Source organism: Emiliania huxleyi (assembly GCF_000372725.1).
Source record: "Emiliania huxleyi CCMP1516 unplaced genomic scaffold EMIHUscaffold_260, whole genome shotgun sequence".
NCBI classification, from domain to species: Eukaryota; Haptophyta; order Isochrysidales; family Noelaerhabdaceae; genus Emiliania; species Emiliania huxleyi.
Window position 1 is genome coordinate 86,660 of NW_005200087.1, and position 25,354 is coordinate 112,013.

Sequence of the window (25,354 nt, forward strand, 5' to 3'; positions counted from 1 at the left end):
AACGACATTGCACCAGGACCGACACAGTCGGGGGGGCAGGCGATGATGGCATACGCCTGCTGTGTGAAGAAGCGAGTGGCATCGGCGGGCCCGCTGTCTGAACACAACTCGGCCTTCGACATTCGGGCAGTGCGGGAGCGGATCGAGGGAGATCGGGTGAACGAGGAAGCGACGCGACTGATAGACAGCCTGCGACCTAGCGGAGTGCGAGGGGGAGGAGAGGCGAGGCCAGCGGCGAGCCCGGGCCCTGCCCCCCTCCCTCCTCGGGGGCAAGCAAGGGTTAGATCCCCCCCCCGGAGTGCGGTGGACGATCGGCGCGTGGAGCCGCGGCTGGAGAGGCCGCAGGGTCGTGGGGCCGCCCCCGAGGCTCCACACCAGGCGGTGCGGCCGCCAGTGCCGCCACCGTACCCGCCCCCCCCACCGCCGCCTCCGCCCCCGCCGCCGGCGTGGCCGTCACCGTACGGACCCGCACGGGAGCACGGGACCTGGGGGACCTGGAGCCGCCCCGCCGGAGGCTGGAAAACCCGAGGGAGGGGACCGAGGGGGGGGATGCCGTGGGGAGATCCCAGCGAACTGGAAGGCCGGGACCGGAGGGCCCCGGGTGAGACCTGGAGTCAACTGTCGGAGGGGGTGAGAGTTGAGCTATAACTCGGCCCCTGCGAGTGGGGTCGGGACATACGAGCTCACCAGGGGTAGACCCGTCGCGGCGGCAGCCGGACCACCGGGATCTGCGATGATCAAGGAGGGCCACGCCTCCCCGAGCTCGATGAGGGGCCAGCGGAGGGGAGGGGCGAGCCGAGGACGATAGGGAGGCCGCGGATGCGGGCGCGACTCGCCGACCAGGGGCAGTCGACGCTCTCGGAGGCGGCAGTACCAGTCGGAGGTGAGGCGGGAGCGGGACCATGGCCGAAGAAGAGACATCAGAAACGGCTACAGCGGCCGTCACACGACGCTCGGCTGGCGAATAAAAGAGCGTATCACTGAGAATCGGAGCCCCGAGAAGGCGGGCGGTGGAACCCTGAGAGACGGGATGCTGAGTGAGGGCCTGTGTACGTGCGTGGTATACAGTGTCGTGTCTACTAGCTAGCTCCGAGTAGAGGGGGCGTTCTGAAGTTAAGGGGAAACCCGGTACACGGAGCCAACCCTCGGAGACCCGTGTTTTACGGCCCTTTCCCTGCGAACGCGCACCCCCCCTAGGGGTCAGGGCTCTCTAGCCCGTAGCCCGATGCCGATCATCCGGCTCGCTGGGTGCGCTTCTTAGCTCCCCGGCCCTGGATGTGCGGTTAATGACTGCACTCCAAGTGCTCCAAATGCCTGGAGAGGTAAGGTAAGGTAAGGTCAGCCTTAATACGGTCAAGCTTGCCTTAACCAAAGTGGAGAGAGAGAGACTCTCTCTCTCTCTCTCTCTCTCACCAAAGTGGAGTACTTTACCTGTGAAAAAGTGCCTGACTTTCAACGGCGTCTGGCTAGCTTTTGCCCGCCTTCACCATCAAACACCTGTTCCCCTTCGGCCCGCCCGCCAGCTCGCGCCTGCGCGGCGTCAGCTATGCCCTATGCCTCATTTTCGTCCACGGCCGACCTCAGGGCCGCGGTCAACCTGTGGTGCACCGACGAGTCGGCGGCCCTCGCACGGTATGGCCACATTTCGGGGTGGGACGTTGGGGCCATCACGGACATAGCGGGTCTGTTCTGCGCTGAGTCGTGGTGCCCGAATGTATACGTGGGCTCGTCTCCGACAGGCAAGGAAACGTGCAACCCAGACATCTCGGCTTGGAACGTGTCGGCGGTCAGAGACATGAGCAATACGTTCAGAGGCGCCTCCGCCTTCAACCAGAACATCGGGCCGTGGGTTACGTCGGGGGTCACCGAGATGCTGTGCATGTTCCAAGGCGCCGCCTCCTTCGACCAGGACATCGGGTCGTGGGACACGTCGGCTGTAACTCGCATGTGGGCGACGTTTTATGGTGCCTCCTCCTTCAACCAGGACATCGGGTCCTGGGACACATCGGCTGTGACCACCATGAACTCCATGTTCGGCGGCGCCTCCTCCTTCGACCAGGACATCGGGTCGTGGAACGTGTCGGCGGTCACCATTATGAGCGGCATGTTCTGGAACGCCATCGCCTTCGACCAGGACATCGGGTCGTGGGACGTGTTGGCGGCCACCGACATGAGCGGCATGTTCGCACTCGCCTCCTCCTTCAACCAGAACATCGGGCCGTGGGTAACGTCGGCGGTCACCGTGATGGTGGGCATGTTCCGAGACGCCGCCTCCTTCGACCAGGACATCGGGTCGTGGGACACGTCGGCGGTCACCAATATGGTCGAGATGTTCGACCGCGCCACCTCCCTCAGTGACTGCAACAAGGCGCTCATCTACGCCAGCTTTGTGAAGCAGACGAGCGCGTGGCCCGACGCCTACGACTGGAGCTCGTTTGCGTGCCCGCCGTCGCCGCCGTCGCAACCGCCTCGCCCTCCCACATCGCCGCCGCCGCCGCCGCCCTCCGCCTCGCCCTCGCCGCCGCCGCCCTCGGCTTCGCCCTCGCCGCCGCCTCCCTCGGCTTCGCCCTCGCCGCCGCCTCCCTCGCCGCCGCCGCCGCCGCCGCCCCCCTCCGCCTCGCCCTCGCCGCCTCCGCCCTCGGCTTCGCCCTCGCCGCCGCCTCCCTCGCCGCCGCTGCCGCCGCCGCCCTCCGCCTCGCCCTCGCCGCCGCCGCCCTCGGCTTCGCCCTCGCCGCCGCCTCCCTCGCCGCCGCCGCCGCCGCCGCCCCCCTCCGCCTCGCCCTCGCCGCCGCCGCCCTCGGCTTCGCCCTCGCCGCCGCCTCCCTCGCCGCCGCCGCCGCCGCCGCCCTCCGCCTCACCGTCTCCGCCGCCTCCCTCCGCCTCACCGTCTCCGCCGCCTCCCTCCGCCTCACCGTCTCCGCCTCCTCCCTCCGCCTCGCCGCCGCCGCTGTCGCCGCCCGCCTCCCCCCCCTCTGCGCCGTCGATTACTTCCACGCGCTCGCCGAACGATGAGGGGGCAAGCTCAGGGGGGGCAAGCATTCCCGTCATCGCGGGGGCGGTCGGTGGCTTCCTGGCATGTCTCCTTATGTTAGGCGTCGTGTACATGATTTGCCGCCGCCGCACAGCAGCCCAGGGGCAAGCCCGGCGAGGCGTCTCCGCGGTTGATCAGCATCGCAGGGGCGCCATCGAGCCGAGGGTTTCCACAATCTTGGAGCGCGACCCGAGCATCTCCGAGGCGGCGCACGACTACGAGAAGATGAACATCGCAACGCCCAAGCAGCTCACCTACGTCGGCGCCGCCGAAAACCGGCGCGGCATCACCAACTTCATGTGCGTCGACGAGAAGGTCGTCCTGCTCCGCAAGCTCAAGGGCCTCGATGGCATGCGCGAGGAGGTGGCCGCCTTCGCCGCGTCAGCCGCCGGCCAGGAGCCGGGCGGCTTCCACGGCACCGCCGGGGAGGAGCTCTCCGAGTGCCTCGCGTACGTGCTTGACTCGGAGGCGGGCGCGAGCAGCATCCACTTCCAGCACGGGTTGATGCGCGATTGCGACGCTAACGGCCAGCTGTTGCCAGAGCGCATCAAGTGGGTCAACGGCCGCGGCGTTGGCGGCAAGCGCCTCGCCGACTTCTTCGACGACGAGCGCGTCCAGAAGTCGGGTGTAAAGATCGAGCACGTCGCTGCGCTCCGCCTCTACACCACCGCCGCATTCGCCCACATCAACGACCCACTGCGCGACATGGAGCGGCGCAAGGCGGGCAAGCCGCACCCGCTGCCTATGATCGTGACGCTCGTCGAGGAGGCGTGCAAGAAGCTCGGCGCCGCCGAAGCGATGCAGGCAGACGCGAACCAGCCGATGGACCTCTTTCGAGGCATGAAGTCGGTCGAGCTGCCGCCCAACTTCCTGAACGAGGGCGGCGTCGAGATCGCGCCCATGAGCACCACAGCGGACCTCAAGGCCCGCCCCAAAGCAACTTTTTTCGTTGCCCTCGGCCTAGCCCTCACTGGCCCTCCCCCCTCCCGGCACGCTCCAGGTCGCAGTTGAGTACTCGATTAGCACGACGTCCGTGATCCTGCGCATCGCGACGTCGAGTGCCGTCAAGCGCGGTGTGGGCGTTAAGTGGCTCTCGGCTTTCCCCGCCGAGGAGGAGATCCTCTTCCCGCCTCTCACCCACATGCAGGTCAGTCCGCCGCCCGCCCAGGACCTGACCTTAGTGGGTTAGTGGGTTGGGGAGTGGAGGGGGGGGGGGGGGGGGCAGCGCAAACCTCAAATACCTAGAGGCGCGCGTGTGGAGACCTCATGTTGCCGCCGCACGATGCACTCAGGCGGTGGGCACGCTCGAGACGTTCACCCTCGACGGGAACGCGTGGACCATCGTCACCGTAGAGCCGACGCTGCCTTGAGAGCCGTCGATGCCGGCGCTCCTCCGAGATCTCGCCTTCGTCGCCGTGACATCCGCATGCTGCGGACACCACCGCCCGTACTCTCTTCTCTCTCCTACCCTAGTACCCTTTGGCCAGGCGGGGGCGTGCATTCGCTCTCCACTAGTTGGCCGTGGCGGTGGCCGCGCGTACTCTCTTCTCTCTCCTACCCTTTGGCCAGGCGGGGGCGTGCATTCGCTCTCCACTAGTTGGCCGTGGCGGTGGCCGCGCGTACTCTCGCGTTCTCGGCTCCCACGCTCTGCCATGTGCGCGTCGTGGACTCTCGGCCTGTCTGGTCTGGTCTCTCTCTCTGGGCAGCCACTGGGCTCTGCGTCTGGTCTGCGGGTCTGCCGCGGTCTGCGGCGCCGCGCGCACATGCATGTCACAGAGCGCGCGTGCCCCTGTGCCTTTTTTGGACTTGGCGCGCACTATGTGTTGTACAAAAAAGAAAACCGCCCCGACGCCCGAGGGCTAGTTCCATTTCACTGTGGCACAGATCATCTGAGATCTTCAGATCGCGTTACAAACCCTTGATTTGACCATTTGCGCCATTTGTACCTCTCGGTGCCTTCCAGAGGCAGCTGATACCCCGCCTAGTAGACGGTACCACACAGCAGGTGGCGCGGTCCTCTCTCTCCACCTTCCACCTAGCTCTCCACATGCCATCTCGCATCAGTCCTCTCGCGGCGAAGGCAGCGGAGATGGCAGCGGCGACGGCACCTCCTCCTCGGAGGAGACGGGCCGTGCCAATGCCTCCTGCCGGCGTGCGAAGACCTCGCCCGGCTCCGATGTAACGCGCGGGCCCTTTAGAGACGAGTCGTGCGTCGCCGAGATTTTAGCCTCGGGCATGCGCCCGAAGACCGAGATCGGCCGTGCGCCGGGAGTCTCCTCCGCCTCGTCGTCCGCCGGGCAGCCGCCGCCATAGTCGGGCGCGTGGAAGTGGCGCTTGCGGAACGTGTTTCGCGTCGGGCTGTCCGCGGCACGTGCGGCCGAGCCGGGCGAACCAGGGCGGTGTTCGGCGCGGTCGCTGATGTAGGCAATGGCTGTGGCGGCAAGGGTCGCCAGAGAAGGATTGCTGCTGAGGCTAGAGGAGACGGCAGCAAGGAGTGGCGTCAGGCCGTCGCCACGCAGCACCTCCTGCTTCGCTGCCGGATTGAGAGATGCGTTCAGCACGATGCCAATCGTGTTGGCGACCAAACGCTCGCGCTGCTCGGCTGTGGCGTCCGCGCCCATCGCGCGGACCCAAGTGCTCACGCCCTTGGCATCGACAGCGTCCGAAGTGAGCTCGTGCAAGAGCTCGACGGCACCAAACACGACGCCTGTCTCGAGGAGCGCGCTCCTGCTCTCGGGGCTGCAAGCCGCGCAGTTGAAGAGGACGCCCGCCACGCGCCCTCGCAGCAAGGGCCCCGCCTCGACCTGCTGGAGGAGCTCGCCCAGCAAGGACAGGGCCTGCACGGGGTCGTCTCCGCCCCGTCTCATCGTCTCCACCTCGCCATCGCGAATGGCCTCCGCGCATTTCGGGTCGGCCGCTGCGTTGAGCAGCGCACCGGCCGCCGGCTCCCGCACCTATCGCCACGTCGTTATCGGTGGAACGGCCAACACGCCTGAGGGCCTGAGGGGCTGAGGGGCTGGCGCACAGAGGGCGTGGCTGTGGAGAGGCACGAGAGCAGCGCCGGGATCCCGCCTGCCTCGAGCAACAGCTCACACGCAGGATGGTGTGCGGTGGCGTTGAGCAGTGCCACTGCAGCCGCTGCGGCGGTGTCCCTATCCTCCGACTCCAGAATCTCGACCAACGGGGCAACTCCACTGGCCAGCACTAGGGCTTGCCGCCCCACCTCCTCCACGAGGATGGACGCGAGCGCGCCCGCCGCAAAGCCAGACACCGGTGACGTATCGAGCAGCGCGACAAGTGACGCCACGGCGTCAGCCTCGATGGCGTGAAGGCGAGCCGCCTCCGAGTGCGCGCACAAGTTGCCCAGAGCGCCGGCGGCATTCGCATTCTGCAGCTCCTCGCCCGGGCGGAGGCGCTCAAGCAGGACCTGCAAAAGGCCCGCGTCGGACGGGAGCTCGTCCCAGAGCAAGCCTCCTGACCCGCGGTGGGCCATGTTTAGGATAGCGCCCGCAGCCCAAGCAGCGACGTCACCATTGGCCCCGGGCTGGCCAGCAACGCTAATGAGCACCGTCAGCGCCCCGACCTGCAAGAGGCTGGCGGGGGCGTTCCCGTCGCTGATCGTGGCATTGAAGAGGCAAGCTGCAGCTGGCCGCTGCAGCTGCTCCTTCTCGCTGCGAAGGAGGTGCAGCAGTGGCGTGTACCCCGTACGGACGGTGCCAAGCTGGGCGGCGGCGGCAGGATCGGCTGCAATGTTAGCGAGGCACCACGCGGCCCGTGACTGCATCTCGAGCTCCCCCCCGCCGTCGGCTGCAGCCTCCTCCTCGAGGAGCGACATGAGCGCGGCCACGGCGCCCGCCTCGCGAAGCTTGGTGCAGTTCGTCGCCTCGTCGCGGCTGGCGTGCACCAGAGCGCCTGCCGCGCTGAGCCGCGCTGCACGCGTCTGCGAGGAGAGCAGGCCAACGAGCGGGACGAGTAGATCGAGGACCGCGCCCAATAATAGGCGCACATCGAGCGGCTCACAGGCGGCGCAAGCGGCGCACACTCGCAACTCCCGGGCTTCTCCCGGCCCCACAGCGCGTCGCGGCTGTCCTCCGCTCCCGTAAGCCGCCCCGCCACGGCGTCGTCTCTTGGGCGGCGGCGTTCGGCGTCGGGAGCCGTCGCCGGCGCTTAACATCCTCCTTTTTCTTTTTCGCAGAGTCGAAGTGTTAGTGCCAGTGCGCGCCAGTCCCGAGCCTAAAAAGAAAGAAAGAAAACAGACAACCCAAGGGCCTAGTGTCGTGCGAGCGACCAGGGCAAATTCTTTTTTCTACAACAGTTGTGCAAGCATGCCCCCGGGGCATGCTTTCCGCCGAGGTCGATGGGAGATAGCGCCACGAGGACCTCCGCCGAGGTCGATGCCGACACCGACGCCGTCGCTGCAGCCAAGGCGACTGCAGCGCTGCTTCGTCAGCTGCGCGTACACGACGCCGCCGCCAGCCTCACCGCGCACGCTCACCCCGGTGCTCGCTTCTGCTCGAATGCCCATTGCCTGTGCGCAGCCGAGGTGACGGTTGGAGGGCACGTCATCAGCGTCGGGCATGGACGGCTCGACGACACGCTCGACGTCTGCAAGGTGACGGAGCGCATCCTCCGCACACCGTGCCGCTGCTGTGCCAGGGATCGTGCACTCGCTCGCCGTGTGGCAAAGGGAGAGGCGCGGGTCTGCTACACGTGCGGGTCGACGGGCCACCTCGTCCGTCAGTGCCCGCAGACGCGCTGCAACTTTTGCGGCGAGCGAGGCCATCTTGCGGCCGCATGCTCCTTTGGCGGTAGCACGGCGCGCGACGACCAGTTCCTGCGCTGCGGCCCGGCCTGCTTTGTCCGCCGCTTTGTCGTCCCTCTCCACCGCGCGAGCCTCGACTTCGACCCGGACAGTAGCCTCCGCGACGGGCGGGCCGGCCTCGCCGCCGACGGCTCAGTGCCAGTGCCAATGTGTGCGCGTACTCACCACTGACGGAGTAGGCGGATCGACCTCGCCGCGCGGCTTGTCTCCTCGGCCCTCGTCTCGTCGCAGCGGCTGCGGCACAACACCGAGCTCTGCCTGCCCTTCCTCGGCATGGAGCGGCCCAGCTTCCTCTGCGTCACCGGCGGCCTCGCCCGCGGCATACACCCTTGCGAGGCAGAGACCGCGCACCGGCTGCGCGCCGCGATCGACTACCTGGCCGACGGCGAGCCGGCCCCACACGCGGCCCGCCCTCGCGAGCTGCGCGGCTTCCGGCTGGCCGAGGGGGGCTTCGAGGAGGCGCTGGAAGAGGCGCTGACCCTCGCGCGCGCGCCTCCCCGCCGCAGCCGCATCGCCGCGCCGCTGCTGCTGCTGCTGCAGGGCGCGCCCCCCCTCGCGGCGGTGCTGCAGCGCCTCGCGGAGGAGACAGGGGAGGCGGAGGAGGAGGAGTCTGGGGGCGAGGCTGCGAGCGCGGAGGGGCAGCGCGGCCCGCTGCGGCTCGACGATTGCGTCATTGTTTTGGGTGACGACCGCGGGCTGACCGGTGAGGAGGTTGAGGCTGCGTGGCGCATCGGCGCCACCGCGGGGGGAGGAGGGCGTGTGCTCGCCGCATCGCTTGGCGGCGGCGCTCTGCTGGCGAGCCACTGCATCGTGCTCTGCCACCACTACCTCGACGCGCTGCACGACTGCCCGCTGTCGCTGTGGGAGGAGCCATCCACAGAAGTGCAGCGCCTGAGCAAGCAGCGGCAGCGGCGGCGACGGGCCGGGCGGCGGGGCGTTGAAGCGGCGGCGGTGTCACCGGGCGATGGCGAGGGAGCGGCAACGGGTAGTAAGGGCGGGGACCTGTTCCTTTTTACCCATCTCACAGTAGAGTAAGAGAGGTGTCCGTTTTTATTTATTTATTTTACACATTAGTAAACACGAGTCGAGAGGATCCTAGAGCGCATCCGCTCCATCCGGACTTTTCGTTGAGGCAGTCACAGTCAGTCAGTCTATAGACACACCTCCTTTCGTTGAGGCACATTTGACAATAAATAAACGGCTCTGCAGGGACACAGCTCTCTCGGCGTCTGGGGAGTAAACCGCTTCGTTCGTGCCGCCGGGGTGTATACTCTGTACGGTGGCGCGTCTCGTGCGCGCACCGTGGGACAGGGATCCCGGATCGGACCACAGCCGGTCAGCTTCCAGCGCGCGATTTGAGAGACACATCGCCCGTCCGCGCGCTCTTAGTCCCTCGGACTCGAAGCCGTGTTGTCGGCGGCCTGCTGCTCGATGAAGGGCAGGAACTTGCCGTTGAATGTGATGACGACGCGCTTCTCGCCCGCCTTGCCGGTTGTCGTCCCGACATCGCCTTCGCGGCCGTGGGATGGCAGGAGTCACCGCCGGAGCTCCGACCAGGGGTTGGTGGCGCAGGCGAGGGAGTGCAGGCGAGGGCTGTGGGCGTGAACAGTGCAGGCGAGGGTGGGCACAGTAAAAGTCGATTGCCGACATGATGCCGTCGCCGCACTCCTCGTTGATGATCCGCTTGATCGCCTCGCCGTAGTGCGTGACCGCCTCGTACGTGCGGTAGACGTTTGGCTCCTGCAGGATCCTCTCGTCAAAGCCACGCATCGGAAAGTGCGCCATCATCGCTTGCACATCGTCGTCGCTGACAGAAGGCAGCGCCTTCTTGAGCTTGGGTGCCGTATTCGCCTTGAGCTGAGCCTGGCCGAGGAAGAGCTGGGCAGTGTAGGTGTTGGTCAGGCCGAGCTTCGTCGCAAGCTCGTCGAAGGAGAGTCCCGCCTCCTCCTTCGCAGCGATAAGACGGCTCGAGCGCTCGGCCACCTCGTCGAGCCTCACGTCGTAGTCCGAGCTGCTCGCCATCGGAGCCGAGGACCGCGCGGCGGCGTATCGGTGCAGCGGGGTGGGCAGCAGACCCGTGGCGGTGGCGAGGACGGCAGCGAGCATATTGAACACCCGGGCTGGCGGCAGAGCCGTGGCGGGTGGCGGCCGAGGAAGACGCGAGCCCGACTCTCTGCAGGGTTCCGGCTCCTAGGATTCCTACAGGCCTTGTCAGGTTCTCGCTCATCCACCCACCCTCCTCGACCTTCCCGACGATACCAGCGGGCCCGCCTCCACCTAGAAGACTGGTGCTGGGGGGTGGGTGTTCCCTGCTTCAGGCTACTGCATATACCTGAGCTAGGGCCTGAGAGGCCTCGCTGGAGCCGAGGCATAGCGGCGTGATTTCGGACCTCCACCACCCTCGTCATGTCCCGGGCTGTGTGGCCTCAACCCTAGCCGGCCCGCTGTTCCTAGGAATGCGCGAGCTGTCCGAAGCTGTCACAGCTAGGGTTGCAAGACCTCAAAAGCCGGCCATCCACCACCCGAAAATGGCCGCCCTCCCCTCCAGAGCGCCGCCACAGCCGTCGTGCAAAACGGCCCAACCACCGACACGACCGCCACCGTCCGGCGGCAAGGCATACGCTCTGAGGCCGTAGAATGGGTACGGCTGCATCTAGCTCTTTGCGCGGGTCAAGTGTACCTGGTCTCCCCTTGATGGTCCTAGGCGGGCTTCTTCACAGGAGTCGATCTTGGAGAGGGGCAGTGCTCACTCTGCACTCTCTGGTCGGCCTGCTGTATCGACCCGTCGTGGCTTCACATCTACCTCGTGCCAGCGGCTCTCCTCGGCACCAGAGCGCTCCATCGAACGCCAGAGCCTGTCCTGGGGCGGGTCCCCACGCCCTTACAATCATACGCATAAAAAAACCCGGACTCAATCGATTGTACTGCGGTGGTGTGAGTGAATGCACCATGAGCAAAAACCTGACTTGGCCTGCGTTCAACGCGACCCGAGGGCATCTCCCACACTGCCGCACGCTAGCTACACTCACGATCCCCACAGGACATTCGGTTACTCCAGCGGGCCGGGGCGGGTGTCCCCCGTCGGGAACTGCCTGCCCTGTCATCAAGAGCGCTATTTAAAAGGTGATCAGCGCTGTGGCACCTTCTTTCCGTTGCCTCACCAGCTCTTTCGTGCCGTCCCCGCACGGCAGGGCTTCGCGTGGAAAATCACATCCTCGCGATTCTCGGGCTTTGGCTGCCAGCGGATGTGGCTGGCGCAAATACACTCCGAATTACCGCATATGTGAGTAGCCTCGTGGTCTTTGCTCGGCGGAGGCCCGTGGACAGCCGCACATATCCAGCGGTGCAGTCGGACTATGCGAAGGCGGCCTTGGCTTCACATCTACCTCGTGCCAGCGGCTCTCCTCGGCACCAGAGCGCTCCATCGAACGCCAGAGCCTGTCCTGGGGCGGGTCCCCACGCCCTTACAATCATACGCATAAAAAAACCCGGACTCAATCGATTGTACTGCGGTGGTGTGAGTGAATGCACCATGAGCAAAAACCTGACTTGGCCTGTACGGGGATAGAGTCCTGGGGGTCTGTTTTCCTCGCTGACACCCTATGCAATAGGTAGGTAGGTCCGGCTTTGACCGCCCCAGAGGGCCCTGCAACAGGTAGGTAGCCCGTGTTTTCGTCTTTTTTCGCTTCGCTGCGCGGCCTGGGGATAGATAGGTAGGTAGGGCGTTTTGGCGCGAGTCGTGGTCAACAGACCCCCTATCCGTGGTCGGAGCCGGAACCCAGGTGTGGGGCAAATAAGTATTATTTCTTTTTCAGTGAATGTAGCTCTGACGAACATACCCGAGGGTGAACTGCTGAGGCAACCCTGTCTGCACGTCTCGCGCGCGCGTGAACAGGGCTCCAGGCCCCAAATGACGTGTGAGTGTTAGATTTGTTTGGTATTGCTAAAAATCTCTCTCAGGGTTTGCGATGAGGAGCGATCCGAACGTGGTATTCGGGTGATCAGAGCACTATTAGTAGGTAGGTAGGTAGAAAGGTGAAGAACAGCCAGGCTCGGACTGGACACCAACGCGGTATGGGTGGACGCTGGACAGATGATGACGACACGCACTATTAAGAGGAAAGAAAAGAAATGCGACTGCGCGCCTTGCCTTGCCGCAAGTGCGACCTGGCCACCTTTCCTTTCCCCAACCATGATGCTCCCGCTGATGCTCGCCATCGCCGGCGCGCCCGAGCTGAAGGAGAGCGTCGGCTGCGGCACCGGCATGTACGTCTACAACCCGGGTTGCGGCATGGAATCGCCGGTCGAGGGCATCTTCGGCGACCCGCAGGCGGGCTGCGAGCAGTGCATGCGCATCCTGGTGAAGGAAGGCAACTTTAAGGGCTGCGAGGAGAAGGTGACGTGCGAGCAGGAAGGAGGCGGCTTCCTCTTCGGCGGCGGCAGCAAGGTCATCTTCATGAAGGCGCTGGCTGCGCCGTCGCCGCCGCCGCTGCCGCCCACGCCGCCGACGATGCCTCCGCCCGAGGAGGATCTGTGGGACGAGTACTGCCCTGACGACATGGAGAAGGATGAGTGCAAGCAGAAAGCAGCCATCGCAGGCGGCGCCGCCACCGTCTGTGTCCTCGCGATTGTTGTTGTTGGCGCCTCCAAGAAAGGCGGATCTGTGCCGCAGCTCTGAGAGCGGCAAAGGCGCCGGTCTCGCCTCCTCTCTGGTATAAGCCACCGCGCGGATGCGCGGCCGGGAACGGGAGTCTACGCTGTGGCTGACTTCCACTCTCTGGGCTCCCGACTTCCAATAGAAGGGAGAGAAAGCGCGGAGCGCGGAGCAGCAAAAAGATGCGGGGGGACGGCGACATGGAGTGCGAGTAGGAGGTGGCTTCGAGAGGTGGCTCCTGGCAGGTGCTCGGTTTCAGGTTGTGTCATGTGTGCCGTAGGAGGTCTCATCAGGTCGAGGCAGAGTGTCAGCAATTTTTGGTGACACTAAATTAATTAATAAAGCGGAGGCGCGCGGTTTAGGCTTTAGCGCGTGCGGTGGAGGATGTCGGACATGGGTGTTCAGTGTTCTGCGGTGTTGTCGCCTACCCCTTGCCGTGCCGCCATGCGCGGTCGAGATCGGTGCTCGCGGCGGCCGCCCCTCGGTGCACGCACATCTCCATCCGCCGCCAGAGATCTGCCGTCGGGTCCCACCGAGCCTCGTCGTACCCGAGCAGCGGGGAGTTGACGTCGCGCATGTTCGCCGACTCGGCAAAGGCCGCCGCCTCGGGCGCGCACGCGGCCAGCCGCGACGCGAGGCCGTACACGTACACCTGGCAGACCCGCACCTCGTCGATGCCCATCTCGGACGCCGAGGCGGCGAGGGCGGGCTTGCGGCGGCCGAGCCAGCTGGTCCTGCTCAGAAACGTGTCCTGCAGCTTCTGCCGCAGCGGCTCGACCTCCGCCGTCGCTCGCTGCCACTCGCCCTCGGCCTGCTGCCGCGCGCCCGACGCCTCGACGTGGTCGAGCGTCTTGTCCGGCTGGACACCGACCGCCTCGCCGCACGCGAGGACGCAGCGCGCCATCGGCTCAAAGCCGGCGAGGCCGACCGCGACGGCGGTGTGCGCCGCCGTGAGCTGGCTCGGCAGCTGCTCCGCCGCCTCGGCGCGCCACTCACTGTACTCGGCACGGCACAGGTGCGATCCCATGCACGTCACCCACCAAGTGCGCGCCGCGAGGCGGCCGTCCTCGTCGCTGGCGCGCGCCAGCGCCTCGAGTGTGTTGCGGCACGACGCAAAGGCGGAGCGATACGCTCCACCGTCTGCGTCCTGCGCCATGTACACGCCAGCAACAGCCCTGGGCCGGCGGAAAAAGAAAAAAGAAACCCAAAAAAATATTTTTTGCGCACGACTCTAGTGCGTGTACCCAAAGTCCCTCAGGGCGGCCGGGTCCTGCCTCCAGTCCTTGCGCACCTTCACCGAGGTTTGCAGGTAGACCTGCTTGCAGAAGAAGGCCTCCATCTCCTTGCGCGCCTTTGAGCCGACCGCCTTGAGCGCGGCGCCCTTGCGGCCGATGACGATGCCCTGTTGCGTCTCGTGCGAGACAAAGATGGTCGCCTTGACCCGGATGATCTCGTCGAGCTCCTTGAAGGCGGTGATTGCAACCTCGCACGAGTATGGCACCTCCTGCCGGTAGCCGGTGAAGATGGCCTCGCGCAGCATCTCGGCGGCGAAGAAGCGCTCGGGCCGGTCCGTGAGCTGGTCCTTCGGGAAGAAAGGCTCGTGCAGAGGCAGGCAGGCGCGCACGCGGGCGAGCAGCGCCTCGCTCCCCTCGCCCGTCTCCGCGCTCACCGGAAGCACGCTCGCCTGCAAAGAAGCGGCCGGTGGGCAGGGCGGGCTGGGCGAAAAGGGGGCGGAGAGGGGCTCCGGCGGCGCCTGCGGGAAGCGCTGCTGCCAGCTGTCGAGCAGCTCCTGCTCTGTGCCGAGCCGGCGGAGCGTCTCTTGCGGCAGCGGCGAGCCGTCGCGCAGCAGGTCGACCTGGCGGGGTGGGGAGGCGGCGTGCGGCGCCGACGGACAGATAGCGCGCGGCGCGGCGCGGAGAGTGAGGAGGTCGCGTAGGCCGTGTGGCGGTGGCGGTGGCGGTGGCGGTGGCGGAGGCGGCGACACCTTGTTGAGCAGGACGATGAGCGGGCACGCCTGTGCCTCCACCTGCCTGAGGATGGCCTCGTCCTCCCAGCCCTGCTGGAAGACGTCCAGCACGAGCAGCACCAGGTCGGCGTCGTTGAGTGAGCCGCGCACCTGCAGGGAAGGAGGCCGGCGGTGGCGGTGTTGCGGTGGAGAGGCTGGGCGCAGAGCGAGAGAGAGAGAAGCGCGCGCCGCGGCCATCATTCCCTCTTGCAGCTTATACTGCGGCTCGGAGTAAATGCCGGGCGTATCCGAATAGATGAGCTGATAGTCATCTCCGTTGAGGATGCCGAGGATGCGGTGGCGCGTCGTGCCCGCCTTTGGCGTCATGATGGCGAGCCGCTCGCCGACCAGCCGGTTCATCAGCGTCGACTTGCCCACGTTTGGCATGCCGATGATGGAGACGAAGCCGGCGCGATGCGGTGCGGGCTCCGCGCTGTCCTCCACGGCCGCGCGAACAGGCTGCAGCCGCGGCGCGACATGGCCGCGCCACGCGGCCGGGCAGGTGGTGACGCCGGCTAGCAGCGGAGAGAGGAACAGAAAGGGCGTCATCTGTTCGGGCTGCGGCGCCCGCGCGCGTGCGCGATTTTTCCTGGCTCTGTCTTCGTTGATCAGTGTCTTCGTTGTCTTCGTTGTCAGCCGAGGCGGCGTTGCCTCGCTGGAAGAATTCAACTTTTACGCCCTGCGACCGCGCACCCCCGGGGCTAGGGCTCTCTTGCCCGTAACCCGATGCCGAGCGTCCGGCCAACTGGGTGCGCTTCTTAGCTCCCCGGTCCTGGACGTGAGGTTAATGACCGCACTCCAAGTGCTCCAAGTGCACGCACTTCTCCAGAGTCTTCTGGCGTCCCGTCCTCCCATCCCTCCCTTGGGGTGTCTGTTTTCTTTCTTTCTTTTTTCTCCTTGCTTCTTTTTCCGATATTCTTTGGGTCCTTTGCGTTGTCTTTGGCCACAAGGTAGCTCTGCCGCCGACAGGCCGACTACCCCCCCCCGCCTAGCATGTGCGGTTTTTCTGAGAATGAGGAATGTCACGCCACATGCGTCTCAGACGCCTCTGAATGAACGCAACCGAGAGCCGCAGCGATCATAAACGGCAGAACGCCGCGCCGGGCGCGCAATCCCGCAAATAAGGCCGAAGCGGCTTTCCTGCGCGCTGCGGCGCGGTCGGAGTTTCGGTGGCCCCGGATTTCCTGTCAGGTTCACGCGCGCGCCCCCATCACGAGATAGTGGCAGCTAGAGGGTCGATGAGGCGAACGCCCTCGGCGCGAGGCGGCGGCACCTAGGATGAGGGGCGGGCGTCGGCGGGCAAAAACGGGGAGGCAGGGGCTTGGAGGCTCGCCCAGGAGGGGGGCGGAGTCACCGCGTATCCGAGCTGCTCCATGCCCTGGATGGCGACGTCGAGCACAAGGCTCACCGAGCCAAAGGACTGCACGCGCGTCACCTGGTCGATAGGATACGGTGGTGGAGAAGAGAGCGGGCCGGGGCGAACAGATGCAGGGACTGGTCGCCTCTCGCCCCTCGCCCTTTGCAGGGAAGAGCGACTCGATGAACTCGGGCCGCATCCCGTTGAGCCACGACTGCAGCCGGCCGAGCAGCGAGGAAGCGAGCGGCCGGAACGTGCGCACAGTCACGCGGTGGCGGCCGGGCGTGAGAGGCAGGTGCACTGCTCCGTACCTTGGCGGGAGCACGTGGCGTAAGCGTTGGGGCGCGAGAGATGGCTGGGGCGACAGGGCAGCCGAGAGCTCACCCCAGGATCATATCCGGACGTCCAAAGTAGTCCTCGCCGTAGACGGAGAGGACAAGCTGCGGCCTGTCAGAGGGCGAGACCCGCGTGTTGGCCCCCCTTGGCCAAGGTTTGGTGAGCCGCGGGTGTGTCTCTCTATCTGTGTGCGTTACCATCCGTGTGGGCACGTCGAGCGAAAGGTGGCGTCGATGGGGAAGTTCCACACCTGGTGCAGGGGCGGAAAGGTATGGCCACACTCGCTCCAAGGCGGTGCGTAGACTGGGCCGGGCTGCGTCTGTGCGCACCACCGACCCGTTTGCAGTCGAGCCAGAGGAGGAGGCCATCTGCGTGATGCCTTCCTCCACGCCGCACATGACGGACCTGAGGGAGAAGGATGGCGGTCCGGTGAGCGTGTGTTGTTGCCTGACTGGTGACAGAACGGGTCGTGTGACACCAGTCCTCGCCGCACGAAAAGACGTAGCGGCAGTAGAGTGAGGAGTTGCCCTCGAAACGACCCGACTCGATCTGCCCCGTCGCCATCACATTGAAATACCTTTGCTGGCCCGCGGACGGCGCTGCCATGGTCGGGTTGCACAGGGCGTGGGCGATGGCGGAGGGGTCGTTCAACCTCCAACCACGCAACGCCGGCGCGAGACGGGCCGTTACGAGACGGGAGAGTCGCGTCCGTCCCCCCCCACCCCCAAACCGGTCGAGGGCTGATGAGTTGGCCCTGGTACGTAGCTGTTACCGTTACGTATGAATAGCTTTCGGGGGGCGGGCTGCGCACTCGCAAGGGACCGTTGGGTTTCTACTATAAACAACGAAGGCGCTCTCAAAAAAAGAAAAATGCGAAGTCGTCACTCGTTGCACGCCGAGGGGTGGCACGCCCGATGGCCTCCCACCGCATCGGCGCCCGCGTCTCGAGCCTCTCGCCAGCACCCGACTCCGTGCTCGTGCGTCCGTAACGGGCGCGCCTTCATTCCGTTTACGTGGCTCTTACGTACATTCCCGTAGGAGGACTCTGCTGACAGGGTTTGCGATGAGGAGCGACCCGAAGGGTTTCTCGGAGGTTAGTGCACCACTAACCGCCGAAGCGCAATTCCCATTCCGAATTGCATGGGGTCCGCCATCGAGAGGTCTCCGTCCGCCAAGCCGCACGCATCGACGCGGGCTCGCTTGTAGGCCGTGGTGAGACAGCGAGAGGTGGCCGAGGGCTAGCCGAGAGGGAGCCGAGAGGGAGCCGAGAGGAGCCGAGAGGGAGCCGAGAGGCAGCCGAGTGAAGCCGAGAGGAGCCGAGAGGAGCCGAGAGGGAGCCGAGAGGGAGCCGAGAGAGAGGTAGCCAAGGGGTAGCCGAGAGGCAGCCGAGAGGGAGCCGCGAGGTACTAAGCACCAGCCTCGTTGTAGAGGTAAAAGTAGAGGCCGGTCGAGACGGTGTACTTGAGGATGTACGACGCCTACCGCACCCCATAGTACCGAATCCAGTGTGGGTTCAGTCCCGTGGGTGGTGTGGTATTGAGCATGTGGGCCGCCTAGCGCATCGCCGCCCCCCGCTTCATCTCGGGCCAATCTCGGGCCAATCTCGGGCCAATCTCGGGCCAATCTCGGGCCAATCTCGGGTGCAGGGTCTCTGGCACGCGCCGGCTTGCTTGATTGACCGCCGTCGCGGCGCTGCACAACCTGGCGGGAGAGGCACTTTACAGGCGCCGCGGTAACAAAGTCGCGTTTCTTTTTTCGAGACAGTTTTAGCTATTGGAAGAAAAGGTTGTCTGTCGCGCGGGGAAGGTGCCAGCAAGCGAGCGATAAGAATTAAAGAAAAATAGCGGAATCTTCCTCTGGTTGATCGATGCGCTCGCACTCGATGCGCTTGATCGTGCTCCTCGCGGCGACCTCGCCCGCTGTCTCGGTGCTGGCGCCCACCAAATCAGCCTGTGACGTTCTGCGTTCGCAACTTCGCGGCCGCGAGACTGCCAGCTGCGCGCTCGGCGCCACTCAGGTTAGCGTCCGGGTCCTCGATATCGTCAGCCCGCTGCAGGTTCCTCACGGCAAGAAGGTGCCTTGCCTGACACTGACCAACATCCACGTCGAGCGAGCGGCAAGGCGCAAGGGTCACGCTAGAAAAACTTTGCACGCTTTGCGCACGGTCGCTGCTGGCTCAGGGCGTGCGTTGCTTGTCGAGAACGTCGTCTCTCAGAAGATGCACGCCCTCGTGAGAGATCTCGGCGGTCAGCCCCTCTTTGGTGCGCTGGGACGCCATCACTCAGTTTCCCACTCTTAATAGACCACACGAGAGCCGACACGCCCCTCTACCTTGTAGGCTGCAGAGCCGGCGCCAAGGGCTGCACGTACTGGCTCCCTGACGAGTCGAGACGGACTTGGAAAGAGATGACAGTCGAGCGGTAGAGGCAGCGGCATCGGTGAGGTACGAAGGGCGTGTGCTGCTGCCAGCTGGAGCTGGACGAGGCTGGAGCGCCCTGCGAGTAGAGTACAGTCGAGTCTATGTAGCGGGAAAGGAACCGAAGCACGGGACCTTTTTTTGTGTGTGTCGTGAAATAACTGATTTGCGGTGTATTACCCGGTCAGCCCGAGAGCAGAGTAGGGCGCTTACTCCGCTGCGCAAGGACAAGCACACGTAAGCACGGGCGGGAGGGGCTTCTCCTGCGTGGAGTCGTCGGTCGTGCATGCGCAGGGCTCCTCTTCTCTGGGCCGGCGCGGGGGCCCCAGAGGGTGTCCATGCGGGGGGGAGATGGGGTCCCATGGCCCGCCGCAGGCGCCGATTTTTTCGCGATTTTTTTCTTTTTTGCGATTTTTTACTTGTTTTCATGGGAATTCGGCGTACTTGCGGCCATGCTATCACGCCTTGCGACAGCCTGTCGGCGCTGCTGACCGTGCCATGCTGCACAATTGATCACCTGCATAGCTCGCGGCCTTAGTACCCAGCATTCAGTGACGACCTGATCGTACGGCCAGTAGGAAGGTGTCATTCCAGCTGCGTGCACGCTTCTGGCGCAATGCGCGTCACAAACTGCCTCGGATTGGCTGCTGGCACTCTCGAGGCTATGCCTACACAGCCTCGCGCGCATGGGCAGTCAAGAGGGACCACGCACCTTCTCAGGACAGCGCCGGTGCCTCTCTCTTGGACCGGCAAACGTGGTGGTATCGTGTCACCAATGTGGGACCAGTGCGGCATCGCGCCATCGACAGCTCTGAACTGCGCCTCACCACTGACCGGGAAGGCCGCCAAGTGGGCCAGCACAGGTCGCACATTGTGGCAGCAGTCAGCAGTCCATGGCTGATAGCTAGAGCAGCAGCGTCAGGGTCGCAGGGTCGGATCGTGTCAAGCCTCTCGCCCGGCCGGCCGCGTGCAGACGTCGGCCTGTCTGCTGTCTGGAGTGATCTGTCGGCGGTCAGTACGACCGATCAGGTCGGAGTTTTCTGATGGTTGGAGGGTCTATCTGCATGTACTCCTCGAGATCTCTCCGAATCTGCCCTCTAATCAACCGTAATCATTCGGGAAGTCGGTGCTAATAGAGACTAATAGAGCCGGGGCCCCGTTTCCGCACTGCGACGCGGCGCACGGTGCCTCCGGGGGGCCCCGCGCCGGCCCAGAGCTCCTCTTTGCTTTCTTCTACTCCCTACTATCATCTCGTTCCCCTCCTACCAGGGAGCAATCGAAACCGCGAAGACGGCCACCGGGGCCGCTATCATACTCTGCCCCACAACCCACGTCGCGAGGAGGACGGGTCTTCGTTCCCGACGGAAGGGTGTCAGCCAGCTATACAGCAAGCAGATCCCGACGGAAGCGAGCGCGATGAAGGCGGCGCACGCCTTGTTTATGTAGGTGTAGGCCAAGACCAGCCGCTCCCTGTCTCCCTTGGAATCGTCGAACTTGGTGGGGGATGTAGACATGCTGAAGTCCGCCAGGTGCTGAGGGAGGGTGAGAGAGCTGGCCAGGACGTGGAGCAGGGCACCGGACACGTAGAGGCTCGTCATCCACGACAGGGCCTCCCAGCGCAGCTCGCCTACCACAATCACGTGGCTCAAGTGCTCACCGAGTCCATCAGCAAACCACGAGTTCCTCCCAGCAGCCCAGCTCACTCCAGCGCCGGACGATGGTGCGGCGCCGCTCCCGCCGGTGCGCCTCGGAATGCTCGGCGCCCAGCGCATCCAGCTGTAGCAGACGCCACTGCACCTGCGGTCCCCAGTTGCTTGATGTGGCCGCGTACATCTGCGCGTGAACTCTGACTCCGCTAACGTTTACACGAGGCCGGGGGGGGGTGCGAGGTGGACTAATGCGATCACTAATCCGTGATGAGAGCCACTCAGCCACACTCACCAAGAGTTGAAGGGCGGCGACCGACTTTGCGCGCATCAAGTAGTTGATCATTCGTTGTGGCAGAAGGGTTTTGAGCCAATAGGTGTTGTCGGCGGCGGCGTTGTCCTATTCGAGGCCCGGCTTGTGACAGGGCGAGATTGGTGGGGGGATTCGAACCTCGAGAACGAGGCGCCACGGTCGCAGGCATGATTTCTGGGTGCCTCAGCAGTGATGGCATCACCCGAGCGATCCTCACCGCCTGGGGTGAGATCAGCCGAGATCAGCCGAGATCAGTCGAGATTAGCCGAGGTTAGCCGAGATCAGGAGTCGGTGTTGCCTGCTCGCGGCCTTCGTTGCCAGGCACCACGAGTCTGCTGCCCGGGAAGAGCGGCGGCGCGGACAGTAGCACCATGAAGTACCTCAAGGCGTACAGCACCTGCTCCATGAAGGCAGCCCCCTTTACCTGCGGTTGCGCGCGAGGCGTGTGCGTTGGCCCGTGCGGCAAAGGGCGGAGAAGAGGAGGGGGAGGCTGAAGGCACTGGCTGGCCGCTCGCCCGCGAGGTGCCAGCGAGGAGAGAGGCGAGCTTGAACGGCGCGAAGACTATGAGATTCTCCACGATGTGCGCTTCCGTGAGCACTGCCTCCGTGAAGAAGTGCGAGGTCCCAAGGCAGAGGACGAAGTCCCTCGGCGACAAAGCCGCCGTGACGAGCGCGTGGTGTATGTACGCGTCCTCGCATCCATTGAACGCGAGGTGAAAGTCATGGGCACGCCGCGCAGCGGCGTCGACAGCGTCGCGCGCGCTGTCTTGAGAGGTCTGCCGAGCTTTTGTGCGACCCATATGTGTGTCGATGGGACGGCTGAGGCATCACGCCGAGGAGAGAGAGACGCCGAGATTGAGAAAAACGATTGTTGACTGGGTCCAGCCAAATGGTTGGACGTTGTGACATTTGGCGATTCCGCGGCTTGTGCTGCTACTGGGCCCCTGAGCCGCTCCCCGTGTGCGATTCTTGTGGCCCCAACCAAGTAAACGGGTCAGAACCGGCCAAACACAGGCTACAGCCCCACACGCCACACACGCGCCCGCCATAGCTCCTGGAGAGCACGCGCGAGTGATGCGCTGCAAGCCGCGAGAGTGGCATATACGCATAGATCAGAGGCAGGAACGACCTGCTCGTCCTTGTGCTCCTCACACGAGGCCCGAGGGCCGAGGTCGCAGGTGGCGCAGCCTGGCAGGTGCGTCCGGGCCGTGCAAGCCCCACCCGGCTGGCGGGTGGACCTAGGGGCGTGCCGCCCTGCTTGCTCTAGGTGAAACGTCTAAAGGACGAAGATGCACGGAGGTGCGACCAACTCAGCACGACGGGCGGTGGGAGAAGTCGGGCACTAGACCAGGAAGGACTGGGAGAGTGTGAATAGAGGGACACGTGTGGTTCAGACGTCCCCCCCCTCGACGTAGTGACGTAGTCGAGTCGCTCACATGGATAGAGAGGAAAGTGTCCCTCTCGATGGGGCATGGAACATGCACTGGAGAGTCTATGGCTCTCGCGGGGGGGGGGGGGGGGGGGCGCGGCACTGTTCGCGACTCGCGGCGCGGCGCCCGCGCCCACGTCTCGGTGAAGGAGATTACTTCCCGTCCGACTGGGAGGAAGGCTCCTTGACATTCATGATCTTGTCCCGCAGCTCGAAGAAGCGCTGGGGTTTGAGCGGCTTCGTGAAGAAGTCGGCGAGGTTCTCGTCGCTGCGGACAAAAGGAACACAGATCTTGTCTTCGATGGCCTCGCGGATGAAGAAGTGGCGCCGCTCGACGTGTTTGAGCTTGCCGTGGTTCTCGGGGTTGTAGGCAGAGGCAATGGCGGCCTGGTTGTCACAGTACTGCTTGGTGGGCGGGGCCTCGGGGGGGGGTGATGATCTCGCCGTCCTTGACGTACGACTCAAGCTGGGCCTTAAGGCGACGGTAGCTCAAGACGTCCTTGGTAGCCTCAGAGGCTGCCATGATCTCGGACTGGAGTACGTGCGCGATGAAAGATCCGCGCTCGTTGCCCTTATCTTGGCTCACCAGCGGCCAAAACTGCTTGTATGGTTCGAAATCTGCCAACGTCTCGCATAAGAAATGTTGCAGTCTCTTAGCATCCTTGTCAAAAGCTAATAGAAGAGGACTAGTCTGATTCGCCCTGCGAGCTTCAGTTGAATACGACGGGCTGGAAGATGAGAACAGAGTTCGGACGATAAATAAATAAAAACGGACACCTCTCTACTGTGAGATGGGTAAAAAGGAACAGGTCCCCGCCCTTGCGATCTTTGTGCAGGGTTCTTTGTGGGTGTGGTCGGCGACTAGCCGGGGTCGTCCTCCCGATGGGGGACTAGCACTAGCCGTCTTCCACATGGTCCCTAGGGTCCCTGCTGCTCCTAATCTCTTCGTACATCCTCCTGCTGATCTCCGCAAAGTCCTGCTCCCTCCCTCGTCTCGCCCTGCGCGTCTGCTCTGCCTCACCGTCTTCGGACGATAGCATGTTTGGGGCCCGAGAAATTCTTCGAAACAAGTCTCGATTCTGAACATAACATTCAAATTGAGCGAGTGGGGGAGTGATTGGGTCGTGCAGACCCCCACTGCCCTTACTAATAAATATAGCTGCGTGTATTTGTGCAGCCGACTGGTCGAACGATGTGGCGAATGGAACGATGTATTTGACAAAGCAATTGGGTAACTGCTGCAAAGTAGAGCCGTATTGTCGTCCCCCCGCCGCGTGTTTGTGTTTGTACGACTTGTTCAATGAGTACAAACACGTCCTCGGGCCGCCGGAATCCTCGAAGCTGACAGGCACGCCGACGTTTGCCTTGCAGACTTCCGTAAGCGCCCTCGCCAACGTCTGAATCCAATCGTTATAGATTCGATTCTCAACAGCTTTGCGAGACTCTTTTTCACTAACCTCGCCTTCTGCAAAGGCCTGGTCAACTTTTTGTTTCAGTTTCTCGGTCGTCTCTGGGTCAGAGCGTATGAGTGCGAGGATGTGCTTTGAGCTCATCGCTGAGTGCGGGTCAGGAGGCCCTAAAACGGCGGGAGGGGTAGGGGTGCCGCTGTAGGGGTGTGGAGGGGTCGGAGACACAAACTTCTTGGGCCACGCACTGAAATCGGGCATCACCCCGTCGAGGTCCGTCTGATCCATGGTGGTCTCTTTATACCGCGACAACAAAAAAACTTAAAACTTAAGTCTCGACCCGACTCATATAAGTTTTGCCGTGTTGTGCGAGACGGATACCTTACCTTACCTTACCTCACATCCAGGGCCCGGATACTCTGAGAAAAGCCTCACAAAGGGGCTGACGCGACCAGTCGAGTCGCTGCCACGTGCAAGCCCCACCCGGCTGGCGGGTGGACCTAGGGGCGTGCCGCCCTGCTTGCTCTAGGTGAAACGTCTAAAGGACGAAGATGCACGGAGGTGCGACCAACTCAGCACGACGGGCGGTGGGAGAAGTCGGGCACTAGACCAGGAAGGACTGGGAGAGTGTGAATGGAGGGACACGTGTGGTTCAGACGCGGGCTCCGGCGTCCGCGCGCCAAGGCTCCCCGAGGCCGCCCTCCAGGGCTGGACCTAGTCCGTTATTAGTCGACATGGAAGTGGCTTCAGGGGCGCCCAGCCCAGTAGCACATGCTGTTTTTTCTGTGTTGGCCGCCGCTGACGCCCAAATCGATGATGTACAGCCTGGCACTGCTTGCGCTCGTGCATCTGCCAACCGCGCTCGCGCTTCGGCCCACCGCAGCGCGGCGTGCCGTCCTGCCGGCGATCGTGTGCCTGCCGCACCAGGCGGCGTCCGCTGCCAGCGCCACGTTCGACTTTGGCTATCGCTTTGAGCGGGCTCTAGATCCGGAGAAGCGAGGCCCAGCGACTGACGAGGGTCTGCCGATGGAGGAGGAGAGGGAGGACGGCATAAGCCTGCTCGACGCGATGTGCAATCCGGCGCCGCCCGGTCAGGAGTCGGCCGAGCCGCAGGCCGCAGCTCCATCCCCTCCCCAGCAGGCCGCCGCTGCTGCGGGAGGCTCCTCCCGCGCTGGGTCGGTGCGCATGGCCGCGGTGGCCGTACTACCGGACCTGTGCGTCTTCGACCTGGACGCCTGCCTGTGGGACAAGGAGATGTTTGAGATGGCGCAGGTGCCGGAGCCGGGACGCGACGAGGTCCGAGGCGACCTCAACGGGCGAGGCGAGGGCGTCGTTGGCGTGCTGAGCGGCGGCGACCGGATCAGCCTGCACCGGGGCGCGCTCATCGCGCTGCAGGAGCACGCCGACGGCAACTTCCCCGGCATGCGGGTCGCTCTCGCGTCGTCCGCGAATACGCGCTTTGCGGAGCGGGTGGGGCGCGCCGCGCTTGGCATGCTCGAGGTGCTGCCGGGGGTGAGCGTGTGGAGCCTGCTCATGCGCGACTGGGACGGGCGCGACGTCAACATGATTGGGAGGCAGGCCCCGCTGTCGCCGCAAAAGTGGGCGACCCACTTCCCGCTGCTGCGCGAGGCGACGGGCGTGCGGTTCGACCGGATGCTCTTCTTCGACGACTGCAACTGGGGCGACCACGTGGGGCAGGTGACAGGGCGCTGCAAGGAGGCCGACACGCAGCAGGGCGTGATCGGAGTGCGCACGCCCCAAGGGCTCGGCGAGAGCGAGTTCCGAGAGGGCTTGCGCTTATTTGCGGCGAGGCGTGCCCCCCAGCCGGATGGCGGAGCGGCCACGGCGGACAGGCACGGAGAGGCAGCGACTGAGAGAGAGAGCTTTTTGTGATATACCACGCCTGGTGGTGCCTGGTGGTGTAGATTGTATTGTGTAG

At 64.6% G+C, this 25,354-nt stretch overlaps 9 protein-coding genes across 9 annotated transcripts in view; 5 read left to right on the forward strand and 4 right to left on the reverse strand.

Moving 5' to 3' along the window:
• Positions 1-101, forward strand: part of EMIHUDRAFT_237987 (hypothetical protein) — a gene marked incomplete at both ends in the record, with an annotated part of 1,561 nt that extends 1,460 nt beyond the window's left edge. The window contains one exon of the mRNA XM_005777404.1: positions 17-101. Within this exon, the coding sequence (XP_005777461.1) occupies positions 17-101 (85 nt within the window). The remainder of the gene's footprint in view (positions 1-16) is intronic.
• Positions 102-1,546: 1,445 nt separating this feature from the next.
• EMIHUDRAFT_237988 (hypothetical protein) lies at positions 1,547-4,401 on the forward strand (the record flags this gene model as incomplete). Its single annotated transcript, XM_005777405.1, has 4 exons — positions 1,547-2,439; positions 3,178-3,916; positions 4,032-4,178; positions 4,324-4,401. 4 exons carry the CDS (start codon positions 1,547-1,549, stop codon positions 4,399-4,401), a joined length of 1,857 nt encoding a protein of 618 aa, XP_005777462.1.
• A 4,837-nt stretch (positions 4,402-9,238) lies between these two features.
• EMIHUDRAFT_73978 (hypothetical protein) lies at positions 9,239-9,875 on the reverse strand (the record flags this gene model as incomplete). The annotated part of the gene is made up of 2 exons (XM_005777406.1): positions 9,239-9,363; positions 9,482-9,875. 2 exons carry the CDS (start codon positions 9,873-9,875, stop codon positions 9,239-9,241), a joined length of 519 nt encoding a protein of 172 aa, XP_005777463.1.
• A 2,149-nt stretch (positions 9,876-12,024) lies between these two features.
• EMIHUDRAFT_443715 (hypothetical protein) lies at positions 12,025-12,850 on the forward strand. The gene has a single exon (XM_005777407.1). It carries the CDS (start codon positions 12,046-12,048, stop codon positions 12,529-12,531), a length of 486 nt encoding a protein of 161 aa, XP_005777464.1. The 5' UTR covers positions 12,025-12,045; the 3' UTR covers positions 12,532-12,850.
• An 888-nt stretch (positions 12,851-13,738) lies between these two features.
• Positions 13,739-15,061, reverse strand: EMIHUDRAFT_424400 (hypothetical protein; the record flags this gene model as incomplete). The annotated part of the gene is made up of 3 exons (XM_005777408.1): positions 13,739-14,296; positions 14,492-14,563; positions 14,624-15,061. 3 exons carry the CDS (start codon positions 15,059-15,061, stop codon positions 13,739-13,741), a joined length of 1,068 nt encoding a protein of 355 aa, XP_005777465.1.
• A 661-nt stretch (positions 15,062-15,722) lies between these two features.
• On the reverse strand, positions 15,723-16,811 carry EMIHUDRAFT_115658 (hypothetical protein; the record flags this gene model as incomplete). The annotated part of the gene is made up of 7 exons (XM_005777409.1): positions 15,723-15,785; positions 15,867-15,932; positions 15,964-16,180; positions 16,254-16,316; positions 16,403-16,455; positions 16,535-16,610; positions 16,684-16,811. 7 exons carry the CDS (start codon positions 16,809-16,811, stop codon positions 15,723-15,725), a joined length of 666 nt encoding a protein of 221 aa, XP_005777466.1.
• A 1,261-nt stretch (positions 16,812-18,072) lies between these two features.
• EMIHUDRAFT_237996 (hypothetical protein) lies at positions 18,073-18,629 on the forward strand (the record flags this gene model as incomplete). The annotated part of the gene is made up of 2 exons (XM_005777410.1): positions 18,073-18,466; positions 18,544-18,629. 2 exons carry the CDS (start codon positions 18,073-18,075, stop codon positions 18,627-18,629), a joined length of 480 nt encoding a protein of 159 aa, XP_005777467.1.
• Positions 18,630-19,883: 1,254 nt separating this feature from the next.
• On the reverse strand, positions 19,884-21,380 carry EMIHUDRAFT_237997 (hypothetical protein; the record flags this gene model as incomplete). The annotated part of the gene is made up of 5 exons (XM_005777411.1): positions 19,884-20,248; positions 20,325-20,412; positions 20,584-20,667; positions 20,906-21,004; positions 21,081-21,380. 5 exons carry the CDS (start codon positions 21,378-21,380, stop codon positions 19,884-19,886), a joined length of 936 nt encoding a protein of 311 aa, XP_005777468.1.
• Positions 21,381-24,228: 2,848 nt separating this feature from the next.
• Positions 24,229-25,308, forward strand: EMIHUDRAFT_115660 (hypothetical protein; the record flags this gene model as incomplete). Its single annotated transcript, XM_005777412.1, has 1 exon — positions 24,229-25,308. The coding sequence occupies one exon, from the start codon at positions 24,229-24,231 to the stop codon at positions 25,306-25,308; it is 1,080 nt and encodes a 359-aa protein (XP_005777469.1).
• Between the last annotated feature and the right edge of the window lie 46 nt (positions 25,309-25,354).